Below are 20,278 nucleotides of genomic sequence, written 5' to 3' on the forward strand. Positions count from 1 at the left end.
TCAAAAGCATCTTCATCACTTTTTGTACCTCCTTAAAATAAACATTTGCCACCTTAAGTGGCACTTAAATGGTTTCTACATATTATTTGGCCCTCATACATGGTCACGCCAATTGTTTTTGTCATACACTCAGCTTGACAATCACCATCTGTGATACAATACAAATGCACTATCCAAACCCTAACAGAAACCTAGAGTCTAGACACAACTGCAGCTACTGGAATCCAGAACCCCCAGGAGCTGGTAACACTTCTACCCTGGAGGCAGGCTCAGCACACCAATATGGCACTTAGGTTGGGGGCCTGAGTGAGAAGAGAGATCCTGTGGAAGCAGCACAGCAAGGGTGGAGCTTTCAAATCACCAACCAGCAAAACCTGAAGTCGGACAGAGTATCTGAGCTTCGTCACACCCTCCAGATCGGGGACACAACTGTCCAGCCATCAGAAGGGCAAGTTACCACCACTCAGTAACTCAGAAGGCGGTGGGGAAGACCAACCTACTGGGCACAATGTAAGATCAGCTCAACTTGCCAGGGATAACAATAACATACAATAATCCAAAAGATATTTTGATTTTACAGTTATTTTTTAACTCAAGTAATTTCAGGTTGGCTACATTAACAACTAACAATGAAAAAAAATTAATTTTGTCAGCAAGAAAGACAATGTTACCCTGGAAGTAAAAGTGTGACATGTCACAAGTGGAAGATAACTTAAAATATTTTATAATTTTATATATATGATGCTTTTGTCTTAAATATCTTTTTATAAAACAATTGGCGGACTTCCGCCAAGATGGAGACATAGGTGGATGTGCCGTGCCTTCTCACACAACCAAGTTTAGAGACAACTAAATATTAGCAACAGAAAACACAGCCAGAACACGGAAAATTGAACTTTTCGGAAGTCCGTTAACAACAAATTCTTCAGCCTGACCGGTAAGAGGCGAAACCAGCGGCTGGTGAAGCGGGGTTGCACTGGAGGACTCGGTCAGACGGAATCCAGGCGCAGGGTTGGATCTAGTGAGCGACTGAGCGACCAGGCGAGCGACTGTGGGGGAGACAGCGGAGGAGCAGTGCTGCGTGTTGACTGTGGTCGTGCATTTGTGTGCGGGTGGACAGGTAAGGGAGTGGGCGGTTGGACCGGGGCCGACGGGGCCCGGGGCAAGCGGCAGTGGAGGGCGCTGCCATTTCCCTGCTCTGACCCCACTTCCACATACAGTGTCATAACCCAGTGACTCTGAGTGGCCCAGCCCAGGGGAACCACCTAAGGCACTGCTTCTCACCCAGCTGTGAGAAACAGCAGAGGGCGCCGCCATTTCCCCGCTCTGACCACGCCCCCACATACAGCGTCACAACCCAGCGACCTGGGAGTCCAAGGCGCCTCTTCTCACACTTAAAGGGCAGAATAGACCAAAAATGGCGCAGGAAGACCTCAAAGCCCCAGAACCTATAGATCTAAGCGATGAAGAAATAGCAAAACTCTCAGACACACAGTTTAAAACACTGGTCATCAGGATCCTCACAGAACTGGTTGATTATAGCCACAAATTAGACAAATATATGAAGGCGAAACTAATTGAAATGAATGGAATCACACAGGGCACCAATAGCAATGAAAAGGAAACTGGGACTCAAATCAATGGAGTGGACCAGAAGAAAGCAAATAATGGCCAAACAGAAAAGAGTCAAGAAGCAAGAATTCAAAGAAATGAGGAGAGCCTTAGGAACCTCCAGGACATCTTTAAACGCTCCAACATCCAAATTATAGGGGTACCAGAAGGGGGAAAGGCACAGCCACCAGTGGAAAACTTATTTGAACAAATAATAAAGGAGAACTTCCCCAATCTGGCAAAGGAAATAGACTTCCAGGAAATCCAGGAAGCTCAGAGAGTACCAAAGAAGTTGGACTCAAGAAGGAACACACGAAGGCACATCATCATTACATTAGCCAAAATTAAAATGAAGGAGAGAATCCTGGAAGCAGCAAGAGCTAAAAGGACAGTCACCTACAAAGGAGTCCCCATCAGACTGTCAGCTGATTTCTCAAAAGAGACCTTACAGGCAAGAAGGGGCTGGAAAGAGGTATTCCAAGTCATGAAATCCAAAGACCTACAACCAAGATTGCTCTATCCAGCAAAACTTTCATTTAGAATGGAAGGACAGATAAAGTGCTTCTCAGATAAGATCAAATTCAAGGAGTTCATCATCACCAAGCCCTTATTATATGAAATGTTAAAGGGACTTATCGAAGAAAAAAGAAGTTAAAGAAACATGAACAGTGAAAGGACAACAAACTCACAGTTATTAACAACCACACCTAAAATGAAAGCAAACTAAAAGGACAGCTAGATCAGGAGTGGAAACATAGAAATGAAGATCTCAAGGAGGGTTAGCAACAGGGGAGTGGGAGGAGGAGAATGGGGGAGAAGGTACAGAAAATAAGTAGCATAGACAGTAGATAGAAAATAGAAGGGGGGGGCAAGAATAGCATGGGAAATATAGAATCTAAAGGACTTGAGACACATGGTCATAAACTAAAGGGGGGTAATGGTGGGGATGGGGGGTAGGGTGGAGGGGAATGAAAGGGGGAATAGAACAACTGTAACAGCATAATCAATAAAAAAATTAAAAAAAAACAATTGGCAAATTTTTAAACAAACTATCTTGGTTAGACAATACTGAGTTGAAATTTTTTGTTCAGACTAGACTTGCTTAAATAACCCCATTAAAAAAAATCCTCACCCAAGAATATGTGTATTGCTTTTCAGAGGACAGTGAGAGAGAGAAACATTGCTGTGAGAGAGAAACATCATCGGGTTGCCTTCCATACACACCCTGACCAAACCCACAACCTAGGTATGTGCCCTGACCAGGATTCAAACCCACAACCTTTGGGTGTAGGGGACGACGCTCCAACCAATTGAACTACCTGGCCAGGGCAAATAACCCCAACTTTTAATCAAGACTAAAAATTGTTACATATATCAAATCATTATGATGTACACCTAAAATTATAGCTCAATTTTTAAAAAAAGAATGAAGAACAAAATCATAAAGATGCTACCTAACATCTCTTTCAAAAAAAAAAGACTGAAAAATATAACTGATTAGACTGTTTTTATAATTTTTAAATTAAGTAATTTAACACTTGCCAGCAATGTATGAATGCTTGTTATGTTATAAAGGTAAAGATCTCTGTGTTTAATTATCAGAAAAGAAAAAAGACTGCTCTTTTTAATTAATCAATTCACTTACTGCCTCTACTTTTATAATTATTATAATAGATTATTTTTAAATGACTAATTTTTTTAAAGTATGAGAAACATATATACACGTTATGTCTGTTCCTGTATTGAAACAGCCTGTTGTAATTAGGGTTTAAGGTTACTGTAAGATAAATATCAACACACAAAATCAGTGCCAACAAGTTGATAACATTGCAAGTGACATTATTAGGTCACTTAATTATTTAATTTTAACTTAGTAGGCAACCAAATTTTAACATAATTTAAAAAAGACATTGAACATTAAGGGTTTAAATCACAAGGATTTTTCTTAGCTATTAAAGTAATGAATTGGCTAGATGAACACTAAAGCCCTCTCCCATTCAGAAGTATCTAATTCTCTAATGACAGGCTTCGAAAGACAATGATTTAAAAATGACAGTGTCCGATTTCTTTTGTTTGTACTATAGGACCCATGGGTTCATCAGGAAATTGCTGACTAAAGGTCATCTAGCCCTGGCTGGTGTGGCTCAGTGGACTGAGTGCCAGCCTGCAAACCCAAGGTCCCCAGTTTGATTCCCAGTCAAGGCACATGCCTGGGTTGTGGGTCAGGTCCCCAGTTGGGGGCCTGCAAGAGGCAACTGATCCATGTATCTCTGGCACATAGATGTTTCTCTTTTTCCATTCCTTCTCTTATCTCTAAAATTAAGTAAATATGGGAGGGATTTAGAGGAACAAGTATAAAGGACACAGGGATAATAACTAAGGGGGGTGGAAATGGGAGGGAGGTGGGGTACATGGGGGAGGGGAGGGGTGGGCTGGGATGGGAGAAATAAATAGAAAACTGTACTTGAAAAATAACTAAATAAAAATTTTTTAAAAATTAAATTAAGTAAATAATTTTTTAAAGTTATCTAGCATTTGGAGCTGGGAAAAAAAGGAACTAAAGGAATTAAGGCCACAAACATTTCTTTCTGTAACATGGCTGTAACATATTTAAATTCATGGGCTTGACTAGAATGTGTGAATCCACTTCCAAATATCATATAAAAATAAGTAAGTAAGTTAACTATCCCTAAGTATTACAACATAGTTAATTTCTACATACCTGGCTTCATAACTACAAGATGCAATTTCAGCCTTTGACAAAACAGAATCAATTCCATTAGTTTGTGCAGAATCTTGATTCTCCCACAGTGATGAATCTGGTATATCTGCTTTAAAAATAATAAAATTTAATGATCATATGTTAAAAACTGGTTTTCCTTAACTTCCATTCAAGAAATATATTTTCTACTCATTTCTTAAAAAACCAAATTTATATGTAAGTTTAATAAATTCCAAATATAGTTCTCTCCACTATTATATATCTCCTTATTAGAAGAAAATCTGTAATGCTAAAATGGTTTGCTTCCATAGTTATTTACCAGCAGTCAAATAAACTTTGAATAAATTGAAGTAGTCTGTTTTAATAATAATTTTTTTAAATGTATCAAAACTAAATATAAAATATTCACTGAACCCAATCTCTTGAGATTAATAAGGCTAAGAAGTAATCAGGGAGATGAATCCCTGCCTATAACCTTAAAACAGTTATATAGCTTTCTGTAATGGGAAACAGCTAATGGAAAATAGAAATCTCTCTAATGCTGTTTCCTAAAAGAACTATCTGTAATACTTAAAGCTAATGTGATGTTCAACAAACATCGAGTTCCTACAACTCATTTGATCAAACGATAATTTACTAAGTCACATACCATAAAGAGATTTCATCCTAAATTTAAGATTCTTCTTTTGAACACACATCAGATAAAAAAGCTTCACAATATTATCCCCCCTTTCACAAAATTCTACTTTTGGTTTAATAATGTACGTTCAAATTAAAAACATTAGTGTCATCAGAATAGCAACTGCTTTAGAGGATGCAACTCTAGCCTAAATAGTAGAGCTTGCAAATACCTCCCCTACCCAAAACAAACTGACAGCTTTACACACGAGCATAAAGCACACAGACTAGAGACACTGCAAACTACAGCCACTTCACATCCTTCAGACCACATTCAGCTTCCCTACTGAATGACAAATAGGTCTCTTGGGTAATATTTTAAGTTCCAAGAAGAATATACTCTGAGAACACAGCCTCAACTATAATTCTATTATGAACAAAAATACCATTAATTAGTAAACCAAGACCAAGATACACCACTTGAGCTAATTCTAGACAAACCTGTTGTGAGTACACTGTATCAGTACATAACTCACAAACTCAGCATTTCTCTCCAGCTTATTTCAGAGAAATAATTTCCATAAAAAAATCAGCCAAGTTAAAGTACCACCAGAAAAACGTCAAAGTGTTTGGCTTTGTGAGCTAAACAACTCTTCCTGGTTTGATTCTAGTAGCCAACCTCTTTTAATAAACTATGCAACACATACAAGCCATTTCTGGATTCCGGCACCCATACACACACAGCATAAATTCAAACCAAACTCAGAGGACTGATGTCTTAATAAGGCCAAATCCCACTTGCACCAAAAATAAAAACAGCAGAGTATATAATTTGAGCTATGATTTCTGATACATTGTGACTAATGTGCTATAGTATGACAAATTAAGAACAGAATACAGAGCAGACTACTTCTAAAGGGTCTTATAGGACTAGATATGAGCTTTACTTGTCTATTATTCTAAGCTGAAAATCTTAAGAATTTCAGAATTGTGAAATCTCAGATCAAGAGGCTACTACTAAAAATAAGTTGAATCTTGAACAGCCACAACCAGCTGCCTATTATACCTTTCAAAGGTATAATAACTGTGAGTTATGCATTAAAAGTTGGGGAGTTAGATGACTTATACTTGAAGGGCTAATTAAATTATCTAAGCTACCTGTCCTCAAAATTACATAAAACCATGCTTGAGGGGAGAACAGTGTCTGAGGTCCCTGCGCTCCCAAGGCCCTGTCTGAGAGGCAGCACCTCAGTTTCCTCTGGGCTGGACTGGCTGACCTTGTCCACAGTGCAGCAGAGTGCGTGGATCCCTCCACCAGCGGACTGAGTTGCTTCAAGGGAGATTCAGGGAAATGCAGGGATACACTGTCCTCATTGGAGGGCAAAGTAGAGAACTGCTCATCAAAACTTGACAAACTAGACGGGCACATGGAGAATGTGGAGGAACGGTTGGAGAGATCAGAGGCCAGGACCCAAGTCTGTGAAAAAGAAATCGCTGAGAATAAATCTATGGCTAATACGATTTTAAAAACTATTGTTCTTCAGAATGAACATTGAAGCTGTTGAAGGGATAGGAAACATCTGTATCCTGGAATTCAGGGAGGGTAAAAGGCCCAACCATGAAATCTAGAGTATGAATGGATTCCAGAAAATGAGGGTCATCAATGACAACTGTCACTGCTGAGTACACTCAGGAGGTACCTACCAAAGAAAGCCACGACGGGGGCCCCTACTTACACTGTCTGTTAGAAGAATGTCCAAATATGACAAATAAGAAAATAAAACTTTTACAAGGGCATGCTACTTGTTCAAATATTTTGCCTAGACATTTAACTCAAAACATTAGAACTGAATGTTTTTAAAGCTTAGTGTGTAGAAGTCAAAGATTCTAATTCCTAACTTTTTCCTCAATATTTTAAAGTTTGGTGTTGTATCTAACGATAACCCAGAGAAAGATAAACAGGAAATAAAAAGGAAAAAGGAACAAAGGCATTGATAAAACAAGTTCTAAGTGCAAGCTTAGCTGCAACCAAACTTTGGAATAAAGGACAATCGATTCACTTTATTATGTGACAATATTTTGGTTAAGCTCTTAATGAGTCGAAAGGCTTATTAGGGTATAAAAACAAATGACATGAAGGTAAGAAAAATAATATAAAATACAAAGTATCATATTCACCTTTTCTAGTGACAGGAAAATCTGTCGAAGTTTTCAATGGCAAGTGAAATTTCAATATTTCTCCTAATATTTACCTTCCAATTTACCACCCACACCAAAGGTAGAGGGACATGAATTATAGAAGTTCATTACAATATAATGAAAATCCAGTGGCTAAAATGAAGAACAGAAGTAACCAATGACAGTATTTTGTTAATAAACTGTTTATGGTCAGATCATTTGTGAATGGAAGGAAAGACGTAAGCAGACTGGCTCTTTGCTACTCCTAAGACACGTCTGCCTGCCAAGGTCTAAATTCCAGAAGCAGACTGCTAAAATAAGGACGTGTGCAGCAAACCCAAGATTCTATCAACTGGAAAAACTGAGCACTAAGTAACTGAACAGTATGCACATAATATCTTTTCCTTCTTTCAATGTGCATTAAGTTTTAAGTGTCCAATATGTATCCAATATGTAACAAGTACTGTGCATTTCCTTAAACTACTTATTTGTGTTCTAGAACTTAAGATTTCATCTTTTTAATGCCACACAGAAAATGCAAAAAGAAAACCACAAAACCATACTACCAATACTTAAGAAACTACCCATATAGTCACATGCCACAATAAAACTAAATCTCAATATAGTATTTACCTCAAGATCTACTTATGATACCCAAAATGCTAGAATATCAAAAATCTCTTAAAGATGTAAAAACCAAGAAAAGCTTTAGGAAATCTGGACAATACAGACACACATGAAGCATAAAGATGTATCTACAATCTTTTTTTTTTATACTTACACCATGTAAACAGATGACCACAACCAACAAAAAGACTAATTCTAAAAGTCCTCAGGGATGTCCATTAGTTTTTCTTTGGCCTTCATTTCACTGAGATAACTGCTAAAATAAACCCAAGGTTTTATAACTGAAAACTTAAGGACCTGAAATGATTGGGATGAAATTTAACTGCACGCTTTCCATTCCACTATAAATCTAATTTCTGACTTTCTAATTAGCATTTTTCTTTTCTTCCATTTCTTTCTTTTCAATTAGTATTTTTCAGACAAACTACTTTAAAAAAATTGGTTTTGCAGACATCCACGAGGAAACTGATCAATGCCAAAGAATTTAATTTCTAAGCAAATATTTCTCGGGAATTTACTCAGTAGAAAAAAAATACATAAAAATCTTAATAGCATTGTGATTAATATAAGTTTATAATTTTTATTTGATTAATAGCCCAAATTTTAAAGCCAGAGAGGTGAGAAAAGGTTTCTCATATGAAACAGGTTCAACTAAGATATGAGGAATGGTTGATTGCTGGTAATTAGTCCTCCTGTTTATTATTCCACTGCCTCATACAAGTCTTTAGCAGCATGAACTTTAGCGTCTTCACTGTAATCAGTGATCAAACAACCAGCAATTAACTCATGAGTCTTGCAGCTTCTACAAAATCATGTCTAAGATTTTTCTCCCCAATCTAAATTTATACACAGCAAAGTAGTCACAACTTTCAAAGTCTTCTCCACTTTGTCCCAGGAAAATAGCATCCAATTCAACAAAGCACAACTATAAATCAGTCGTTGGTATTATTACATTCAGATTTTGCTTTACGATGTCACTGACACCTTAGAGCACTTCAATGAAAAAGCTAATTATTTCAACTCTGCTTTCATTTCTATAACACCACCAACAGCAAAACCCAGAAGTCTTCAACAGGAGCACTATGACTTCAAAGAGAGCTCATTATTTGTACCTGCTTTGCCTTTTAGGATTTTATTCTGGTAATACTGCCACTCCAACTGGGGGTTAGCTCCAGGACGTAAGGGTGCCCTTCCTGTGCCTCTGTTACTTGTAACAGCCACTGGTTTTCCTTTGAGGAAAAGAATAAAATTATTTTAAAATCTAAGTACAGGAATGTTAATACTGACAACATGTAAAGGAAAAGTTTTCAAAAGTTTTTAAAAATATGACATTTTTTTCTTAGCTTTATTTGGGCGTTAATCCATAAAGGAGCTATTATCTTTAAAGATTACCAATCACCATGCGCAAATCATTTCAGTTTCTCAGCTTACCCCCAAGAGTAAATTGACAATTCTGATGCATATTTTCAACTTTAAAGCAACATTATCACCTAGCTTTCCATGTTTTTTGTCTGATTTCTTACAGTTAGAAAACAGGCAACTCAGATCCTAGATTCAGACTAGAGAGAGAGAGAGAAAAGGAGCTAACTAATATAGCTTTTTAGTATTTTCTAGTATCAGAAAAGTAGGATAATATTTAATCTTCTAATTTTACAGCAAGAGACACAAAATAAATATATATGCAGAGGAATCACAATCTGACCTACTATATAATCAAATGTTGAGTATACAGTCCTCAGTTACTGCTTTATTTATAAAAATTCTTCAGGTGTCACTTCTGTGTGTAAGTTACAAGGTAATTTCTAAAGCAACAGCATAATTAATTCACACATATAAATGCATTTGTTGTGAGGACAAAAGTAAGTAAATAGAGATCAAAGTCACTCATGAGCCAAAATCAATTCTTTGACCATTTAAATACTCCTTTCAGAGGTGAAACAGTAACTACCTATGACAAAAATAAAGCTCCAGCATTAACCCCAGTAGCCCCTGTGCTTTCCTCAATAGAAGAACTCACTCTCTGAATAAAATGTCACGTCTCTCAGACACGCAGAACCACTGACAAATCCAGAATAAACTTTTTTTTAAAGTACTGATTAACTCACAATTATCTGAAATTCCATTAAGGCAAAGACTGCTCAGGTGACAACATATTTTAGTGATATTCCACAACATAAAATTACAATTAAAAAGTTAGAATGTTTACTATGTATGGGATATTTATTCAAGAGGAAGCACAGTGATCCAAGTTGCAAAGACATATGCTACTAAAAAACCCCCATTTATTGACAAATAGTAAATACAGATAAAAGTATGGAAAACATCCAATGTGGGTACTTGCCTAAATCAATCTAATATGACAGAGCCTTCTGATGAAGATTAGTTCTTCCTAAAGACCTGATGATTTCTATAGGGAGAAAAATTCCCTCTATCTTTTCATGATAGTGGAAATTTTGCAGCAGGAATTGATTTTGCCAAGGAAAACTAGAAATATTTCTTTAAAAAGATGTTGTGATCCCTTAGAATATATATTTATAACTATATATCAATTTTCTGAAAACACAAACAAGAATACAGACCTTTGAGATCTGGTCTATTTCGTATACCCACTGATACAAAGAAGCAATCCATATCAACATGCATTATACAGCTCTGATGTCTGGGTGAACTCAATACTGACATATTTCCTAGAAGGAAAAAGAGAAGGTTCAAACCCCAAACTAACTTTTAATATTAAAAAACAGGTCTCACTAATTTTATAAATTTTTAAATGCTTATGTCTTAAAAATAAAGAATCTGTTACAAATTATTTCTATCACCTTGAGAAAAGGCAAATTTCTATTTCTTTAGCTCTAAAAATAATTCTGAAAAAGACTGCGCTTCCAAAAATTAAAATCAATGGTGAAAATACCATGCTTTTTAAAAAAATTTATAGTCTAATAAAGCCTCAAATTAGAAGTTTGTCTAAATGCTTATGGTTAACATTTCTGTGTGCTATTTTAGACAAATGTATAAAGGTGTTTTCATGTATTTAGTTACACGGAGGTAAGTAACTTCAAATGAACACTACTCCATGCAGTCTACAAACATTCCTCAATAAATTAACAATAAATAAAAATTGCTACTATTCTTGAGTGCTTGGTAGGTGTCAGCCACTGCCGTAAGAGGTTTACATGTGAGAATTTCAAGACTACAAGATAGGTAATCTTATTGTCCTCATTTTATAATTACTTGCTTAAGTCACTCAGCCAATAAGAGACTGAGCTGACGTTCAATCCCAGGCAGTCTGATTTCAGAACCCACAAGCCACAAAATGGTTGTTCTAAACAGATATACTTAAAAAATAGTTTAAGCAGCAAAAATCTGTGTATAAATTCTCCTCCTGCCATTAAATACTGCTAAAAATCAGCTTTAAAGCTTATATACCACTTTTAAAAAGATAAAGTGTTCTTTTCTAAGGACTCTGGCTTCTAATCCCCTTGAGCTACAGGAAGAGTCACTGGGGTTATTTTAACCCAGCCACAATCAGAGCCTTCCCCTACACATCAGTCTTAACCTACCATTTTCCCTAGTCCTCCAAGACACACTGTCTCAGCAATAAGAATCCTGAGGTTGTAAAAAGTTCTGATTCCATAAAGGAGTTTTCCTCTGATAGATGTAAGAATACTAGTACAGAAGGTTATACTTCTTAAAAGGCTTCCAAAAATTTACAATTATAGCCCAAAGGTTCAGACCACTCTATCTTCTAAATTTTGACTGTGAAAGCATTTACCTAGTTCTATGTACAAGGCACTGAGCCTTTGTTCATGTTATCTTCCTTAAGCTCATAACCCCACCAGGTGAGCATCATGAACTATCATCCACTGCAGAGAGGAAACTGAGACTCAGAGAGGCAAACTGGTATGCCCATGGTCCTGCTTCATGAGAGTAGCAGAGCCAAGATTTGGGTCAGGCTATGTTATCTAACTTCAAAGCTGTGCACTTCTTGCTATCTTCTATATTACCTTGAGAAATGACTAATAAACTAAATCTTAACAATCATAATTCTGCTACATTAAAGTGTTATACAAATATGCAAACAACCCAAAATAATGCCTTTAAACATTCAAGTAGTACAGAATGCATAGACCAAACACCTACTGAATGCTTTCATACAATATCAAAATTTCTCATTTATTCTCATTCATGGAACTAGTTCATAAGAATTCTTTGAAGCTTTCAAAATTAAATGACCTTTAGGTTACAAGGCCAAGGCATGATGTCAAGATTATCTAATACCTATAATATTATTCTGAAATATTTCAGAAATAACAAAAACCATTTAGGAATACATCAAACAGCAAAACATAACAGAAGAAGCCCACATGGGAAGGCTCTTTCACTTCCTATGATAGAACCATGAGCTTCTCTCTGTACCTCAGTTTCCACAGCTATAAATTAAAAGGTAATTATTCTCAAGAGATCCCTTCCCTTGGGGAGTGGAGGTGGGGGAGTTGGAAATGTATAATCTGCAAAAAGCAACAAAACCTCAAACCAGATACTAATTTATGATCACTGGTACAGAAATATAGTTTGTTGCTGGTTTTGTTGTTTTTTTAATAAGTGTTAAAAAACAAAATACAATCAACCAATCTATTTATGTGAAAATACTTAATTTCACTAAATGTTTACCACTACAATAATAACAGCTATGTCAAAGTTATTATTTAATTATTTAAAAATCATTATGATGCAAGCTTTTAGAAATTAAGTTACTCTTACCAAACCAATTCATTCTTACAGGAATTTAAGCACTGAATATAATACATATTATGTTGTACACAGTCCAAAACTTGAACAATTTTAAAGTCTACGTGAGGAATGAATACTGAGAACCTTGTTACTGTTTAAATTACCTAAAAAATTTCAGTTAGCCATACTAAAATCTAATTTTATAAAAAATACTTTAATAAGTGTTTTCTCTAATGTTATACTTACTGTAACTTACAAAACCTGATCTTCCCGAAGACTTTTATTATTATGAGAATTTAGTATTGATCAGAATAACAACGACGGCTTAAGAACAAAATGATCAAGCATTGGCTGTTTATTAAGAAAACAATTTTAGTAAGTATCTACCTGTGTCAGTTACAACAAGTGCAGACCTGCCTGTTTTCATTTTTTTTAACTTTTCCCTTCCTGGAAAGATACCACTACTTTGTCTTTGTAGGGTATTGACAAACTCAGTAAATTCACACTTCCACATTGATATGTGATGCAGTCTTGAATGAGAATAGAAATCTGAAATAAAACTGCAGTCTGAGGGTCTGGATGGCACTGAAGGTGCTGCCTTGCTAAGAGAAGGTACTGAAGTGCTTTTTGTGCTTGAAGGCCCCTGAACAGTGGAGTGGTGAGCACCATTTATTTTAGTGTTCGTGTGCAAAGATGATAGTGAGAAGGAATTAGTTCTGTGTGGATTCCGCAAAGCATCTGTGTTCCCGGTGCTTTGTTGCAGTGACTGCACACTGTAGTCTCTGAAGTTGGTGCTGCTTTTCTCAGCCTTCTCCTCCTCCTGGGCAGAGTCTGGGGAAAGCCTGCTGGCAACACTGTTGCCCACAGGCACCCAGCAACCCTGTGTCTTTAAGGCACCATTAGAGCCATGCGTGTGGCCATTAAGAATGGCAGGGCTGTCTCTGTGAGGCGGAATTCCGTTCTGTTTCCTTCCTGGAACAATCTGCTCCAGCTCCACAAAACTAAAATCACTATTTGCATCTTCTTCATTCCAACTGTTCATTCCATTAATTTTTACTTCTTTTCCTGTCTCGAGCTTCTTAATTATATGATTTCTAAAGCAGAAAAAAAAGTTATTCTTAAATTAATAATGTCTGACTTTCAAGCTAAAACAATTTTTTCATTTAAGCACTGTCTTGATGTTATACACTTTGATATTTTGCCCCCCCTCAAATTAAGCCGCCAATTTTATATTCTTTTTCTTCCAACAAAGGATACTTCTTTGCTAAACCAAAATAGCAAGGTAACTAGGAAAACTCCAGAATATTAACAGCCTTAAAAAAACTCATTTTTTAAAAAGCTCCAGACACCCTCCAAAAAAGATATACAATAGAATCCTTAAAAGGTTAAGAAAAATCCAGAACTATTTTCAATGACCTTTCCCACTAAAAATGAATTGGAATCTGTAAGCTCTAAATACCCAGTTTGTAGCACAGTGTCTGGCATGTACTAGGTAGTCAATAAATATTTGCTGAATTAATGAAACATGAACAACTCCCATAAAAATGGTTAAGATGCTTTGCGTTCTTAATTCCTACTTTTAATTTTAGGTTTATGTAAGGCATTTTCAACACATTAAATCCAATACTGCTACAACACTGAGGCCAGTATTAGTTTCACTCAGAAGAAGACTGAGATCATTTTCATCAATCCATTGATGAGGCTTACCGTTGCCGAACTGGATAAAGAAAAAAACGGGTCAATGTGTATGGGTAATTTGGTAAAACTTGTATCTAGAAAAATGAGGACACTTGCCCTATTAACCAAGGAAGTGGCATTTCATTTCTAAGAAAAGCACAATTAGATGGCAAGGAGGTCCAAGGCAATCTGGACCAAGTTTCTTGATGATAGGTTTATAAATGCAGGACCTATGACAAATGTTACGTTAAATTCACATCCTGGCTCCTCTAGATGTTTGCTTGGTTAATACTCTGTAATAAACAAAATTCATTTGCACTCACAAAAATCACCTAACTAAAAAAAAACCAACAACAACAACAACAAAAACCACCTGAACTATGGAGCAATAATTCATTCTTAGAAATGTCCACAGAATTCATCTAATAACATTTTCAGGCCCCAGGTGAGGGTGACCTATATAGTACCAAGGCATAGGTGTGATTACCACAGTATTACCAGGCTTCATCTAAAGTCCCTCATCCTAATACCAACATGGTATACCAGTAACAACAGTGTGAATACACAGAAAAGTCCCACAGGTCAGATACAAAACATTACCACCCAGTTCTGGGTTGGCTCTGGCTCTGGCTGACCATCTCATGGAATATGACAGCCAACTCTGAGTAGGTCCAATCCTCACAGATGATCACGCCAATGAAAGGGAAAAAGAAGACCAACTGCAAACAATTATAAGAGGAAGGAGAGAAAACCTAGTTTGTTACATGTCAGAGGAAGGCTGGCCCTTCAGCTACAGACAGAAAGCAAGAGAGCAAAAAGTCACATAACAGAATTTCAAAGAAATGTGTAAAATGTATTGAATGTACCAAAAAATAAAGATCATACTAAGCAACAAAAGTTAGAAAACTCTCAACATCTATTTTTCTGTGTCACTAATATTAAGATTGTTTACATCTTCACTAGCAACATGTGCCATAGAAATGCATACAATGGCAAGAAAACATATTGCAAACATATATTCTTTCTGTTTTTTGGTCTAGACAAGTGGATATTTACAAAGTAGCTGTACTGGAAATACATCATCAGTAAACATACACTTACTAGGCAACAGCGTAAAAAGTATTAAGAAGTAAAATCGATTTAAGTAAATTTTTCCTAAGATTGACACAAAGTATTTTTAAAAACACATATAGTAGTCCCTCTTATCTGCAGTTACACTTTCCACAGTTTGTTCCCTATAATCGGCTATGGTCTGAAAATATTAGATAGAAAATTTCAGAAATAAATAATTCATTAAGTTTTACATTGTGCACCTCCCTGAGTAGCTTCAACTGAGGCATTTTATCATCTCACATCAAAAGGGTGAGTACAGTAGAGAGACCATATTCACTTAACCTTTATTACAGTATAGTTATAACTGTTCTACTTCAGAACTAGTTGTTATTGTTAATCTCTCACTGTGCCCAATTTATACATTAAAGTTTATCATGGGTAATGTATATGTAGGAAAAAACATAGTATATAAAGTATTTGGTATTATCTGCAGTTTCAGGAATCTGCTGGGGGTCTTGGAACATAATCCCCTGAGGATAAGGGGAGACCACTGAATCAATTTTCTACTTTTATTAATGTGGGTAAGAAAAAAATATGAAGTTATGTATTCAAAAAAGCTTTCTAGTATTACCTATTGTACACCTTTTCATGGTACTAAAAAAAAAAGAAAAGTTTTAGATAATGTGAAAACATCTGAATATGCTCATAAATGAATACAACTTAAAGGACAAATAACAACAACAAAAACTATACAGAAAGCAGTGATATTGGATCCTCCCAAGTTAGACTCTTGGTCTTTTGGCAAAGATATATATAACTCCCAAAGCAAGCAATTTAATAAATAAGGAGAAGACTGATGGTGATAATGAACCAAATGATACACAAGTTAAGGTAACACACCAATCAATTATGAAACCAACTTACCAACTTTAATTGCAAGATTATTGCAATTAAAACTTAAATCAATATATTTTAAAGAATCAGTCACATGGACTAAACTCTAGATTCACCTCTAACTTGGTAACATTTAGGGTCACCAACTAAATTTTCATTGATTTAAAATATTTATATATTTAGAACTGTTATGAATTTGGAATTTTTCAAAAATAACCTGGGAATGCTAACATTTTTGTTAACTGTCTCTCTATGCATAGCATATGACAAAAGTATAGCTGGCATAGTTAATTCAATTTTTGAGAAAGAAACATTCTAGTGTGAAAATACTTTCAGAAAAATCCATGGAAAATCTTACTTCTAGTAATTTAAGATCCACCAGTTTAACATGGGAATCTAAAATCACTGAGAAACCTTTTCTGTTACATTTGTGAAACTCCTATTTATGAGGTATGAACTCTATGAGGGCAGAAGCTATCATGAAAAAAAAAAATTAAACAGCACACCCGCATACTTATTTTACTATGTTTAACACAGATGAATGGCCAGATTAGTAAATGTTTCTGTCTTCAGCAGAGCAGGAACTATACCCACTGCTAAAAACCAGCTTGTACCATTACCACTCTAGACAAACTTACACCCTGTTGTTGAGCTGTTTGGCTCTATTGCTTGGACCGGGCACTGGGTCCTCAGGTTTGCATACAGGATTGAAGCTGAGACCTTTCTGCACAGTGGACTGCTTGCTGTACAGCTGATAGGGAATGTAGGACAGGAGTCGGCCAGCTTTGACACTGCAACAAAAAAGTAACACTACTGTAAGAATTCAAGACTTAGGGGAAATGAGCTTCATCAAAAATCAATGTTCTTAATGATGGGAGTATTTCTGCAGCAAGCCATCTTAGTTTCAGTCCTTCTCCCTCTGTCTTAGTGGTCCTAATACAATATAATTTTACTTAAACATTGAAGAATGACTTCCCACCTATGAAAAGACACACAACTGAGATTTTAAAAATCAGTGACCAACAATCCTACATGAGGGGGAAAAAACTATATACAGTATGATAAGTAAAACTGCAGGCATAGAGTTGAACTAGTTAATGTTTTTATCTTGACTTTAATATTGACCACAATTTCCCCTCAAATAATTATACAGTCATAAGACTTTCTCAAATCCCATCTTACATATTAAGTTTCTCAGAATAAGTAAACTGGATGAGGATTCTCAATTTCCACAATTCATCCTAGGTAAGTCTATTAAATGAGAAAAACTGTAAAATTTTAAAAAATGGGACAAAAAAAAAGAACCTTAACTTTAATAAATAATTCATACTATTTTAATGTGTGTAAGAGTGATAGAGACGAGACCACATGAAGCTATGAGCTCTGTGAGGAGCAGACACTATCGTACACGTCCTCCTCCAAATGTCCACTAGATATCCAAGGAAACCAGGAAACACCAGTGCCACACCAGCACTGTTACAGTACCAGGTGGGTACTGTAATGACTGACACTCATATACCTATTCCTTTGTACTTCAGAACAAAGACTAGTTTGATTAGACTGTCTTAAACTGAGTTTAGCTTTCTCATAAATTGAGTTATATATGGTTACTATACCATTTAAAATATCATTTTCAACTTAAATTTTAAAATAGCCAATCAATATACCTATGCTAACATCAAATTTTAAACAGGTTCCTTAAGTATCAGGAAATATTTCTAAACACCTCTGGTTTTAAACTTCAACTGTATACTAAGACAATCATATTTTAATTATTTAAGGAAAAAATCACTAAGTAACAAACAAAATATACTTTTCTTATTGTGTCATGAATCCAACAGTTTTCACATTTAATTTTCTCAAAGGGCACTCAACAAACCATTTTTTAAGAAAAATAACAAACATCTAAGAAATGACTAAATTAGCTAACAAAAAACAATTTAAAATACTGAGTTAACTGTGAACACAGGAAAACAGTGGTGATACATGCTAAAAATGAAACTATGTTACAGACTATGTCCTTTATGTAATTGTATCAATATATATTTAGTAATTCTACCCAAAGTACCTAAACTGTACCCAAGTGCTAAACGACTAACTTATGATGGTAAAGAACATTCTGTAAATATACCAATTTTCATTTACCTAAATATTTACTATCAGGCAAAGTTACTTTGATCAAGATTACAGATTATATTCAAATACTAGAGTCAAAATACTAAAGTTAGACCATGTATTAATTAACTTTTTCCTTTATCAAAAGTTTATTCCTTTAACTGTTGGTTTCAACTGCTTATGGGTCTCTCTTCTTGTGGTATTATCTATCTCACCTGCTTCCCCCCACCACAGAAGAAGTACTTAATGTGTGAAGTAAAACCCTAACCTTAGCCTTCCACCTTTTCATCACATAGAGCTATAACTAAAGGATAAGTAGAGAGTGAAACTGATGTTCCAGTTGCACACTAAAGTGAAACCAAAAAGCAATGAAGAGAGAAACTGCCCTATTATTATGCTAGCTTCTCCCACCCTACTGACACAGCATGCTGGGGTGATGAGAGTCTTTAAAGGTGCTCTCTATGGTCAACGCTGATTATACTCACAACTGTAAGATCTTTTACCAAGATCTTGTCCCACTCCTAACAAGAGCCATGTCACCCAGAATTTAGTCTCATATAATTAAGTCTATGGAGACTGATAGAAAATAAGAGCCAATTTCAATACGGCAGGTCTCAAATCAGACATCCTCAGAGACACCTAGTAAAATGAATTAAAGCCCAATGCACCATACACGTTTCACAAGAAATCCTTTTACTATGAAGCCCTAATCACTATCAGTTATATATTCTTAATTATCCCTACTTATCACTTATTTATCTGTATATATACAAAAATATTATTTCAATGTATATTTTTTAAAATCTTTTAAAAATCTCTCAGGGATTAATTTCTAGTACTTTCTAATTTCACTGCTTATGCTGAGCACAAAGGAACTGTACCTACCTACATTTTCTACTATTCGTCTTATGTTAAAAAGAATCAAATACCAAAATCCAAATTTTGAAACCAAAAAGAGCTTCATTTCACAAAAAAAATTGTTTCTCTGTACACTGAGCTTTCCATGCAGTATTCTACAATGAAAACATATTCTGATACGTATTAAAGAATTTACATTATATACAGTGGGTCAGGCACATATCATTGCAAGTGAAAACTCATCTATGTTGAGGAGTCTTGATTCTTGCTTTGTCCTACAGCCCTAGGACAGCCCTTGGAGATAACTAAAGTTATCTCCAAAACAGAACTCTGTATCTAACAGTTCTCTAAATTATTTCCTATTTCTATCGATTGACAAGGAATTTACACTGAATGTTAATCAGATTTTGAGAAATTTTACAAAAATTAAGATACAACAAAATCATCACTACATTAATTGTATTGTAGTACAAACTTTTTCCTCTATATTGTAGTAACAGCACTTTGTATGAAACAATCATGCACATCTAATGGGTTTATGGTTCTAGTCAATGTCCCAGTCATCCTCTACTAGAAAAACAGTATCTAACATGTGTATGCACCCAACCATCTATTCAGGAATCTATCTTCTTTGATAATTCAAAAGTAGATGTAAAGCAAGAATCTAATGATGTAGTAAGGAAAAACTGAACTGTTTTGCCTATTCCACCTTTAAGCAAAAGTCATCTTTATGCTCCAAAATGAAAATTCCCTTTGCCCCACCCCCATTACCTAATACTTTCCAACCACTCACCAAAACACCATAGCCCAGAAAAGGAAATTAGCAGGTATGAAAATATGTGTAAGACCTCTTGTTCTTTCTCCTACAAGGTCCATACTGTTTTTTACACAGATACTGAGAGTTAAGTTATTCATTCTTTAGCTCCTAAAGACCAGGAATAATTTCTAATAAAGTATTACCTACAAATAAAATATTACCTACAAGTCAGTAAGGGGTAATCTGAAATGTGTGTGTTCGTTAGTTAGCCAAGTAAAATAATTTTAGAAGAATTCTGTAGTGCTGTGAGAGAAAAATGTAAATGACACCAAGACTAATTTTTTAAAAAGCCAAATCTATACCAGAAATTAGTCTTGTACATTTTCTATGAAGTATAAACTGAAGCTAGACACAAAAACACAAGAGAAATGAAAAAA

The 20,278-nt window shown here is 35.5% G+C and overlaps 1 protein-coding gene across 6 annotated transcripts in view; it reads right to left on the reverse strand.

Moving 5' to 3' along the window:
* Positions 1-20,278, reverse strand: part of REV1 (REV1 DNA directed polymerase) — a 113,996-nt gene that overhangs the window by 32,086 nt on the left and 61,632 nt on the right. For 3 of the 6 annotated variants that reach the window (XM_037141110.2, XM_053664685.1, XM_053664686.1), the window contains 5 exons: positions 16,750-16,902; positions 12,875-13,581; positions 10,336-10,443; positions 8,869-8,985; positions 4,334-4,442 (listed from right to left, as the gene is read on the reverse strand). In XM_037141110.2, the coding sequence (XP_036997005.2) occupies positions 4,334-4,442; positions 8,869-8,985; positions 10,336-10,443; positions 12,875-13,581; positions 16,750-16,902 (1,194 nt within the window). Of the gene's footprint in view, positions 1-4,333; positions 4,443-6,228; positions 6,408-8,868; positions 8,986-10,335; positions 10,444-12,874; positions 13,582-16,749; positions 16,903-20,278 lie in introns of those variants that run through there. The other 3 variants (XM_053664684.1, XM_037141109.2, XM_053664687.1) reach the window with 3 other exon arrangements.

This window comes from Artibeus jamaicensis, unplaced genomic scaffold (genome assembly GCF_021234435.1).
Source record: "Artibeus jamaicensis isolate MK-2021 breed Jamaican fruit bat unplaced genomic scaffold, CSHL_Jam_final contig_384, whole genome shotgun sequence".
Classification (NCBI taxonomy): Eukaryota; Metazoa; Chordata; class Mammalia; order Chiroptera; family Phyllostomidae; genus Artibeus; species Artibeus jamaicensis.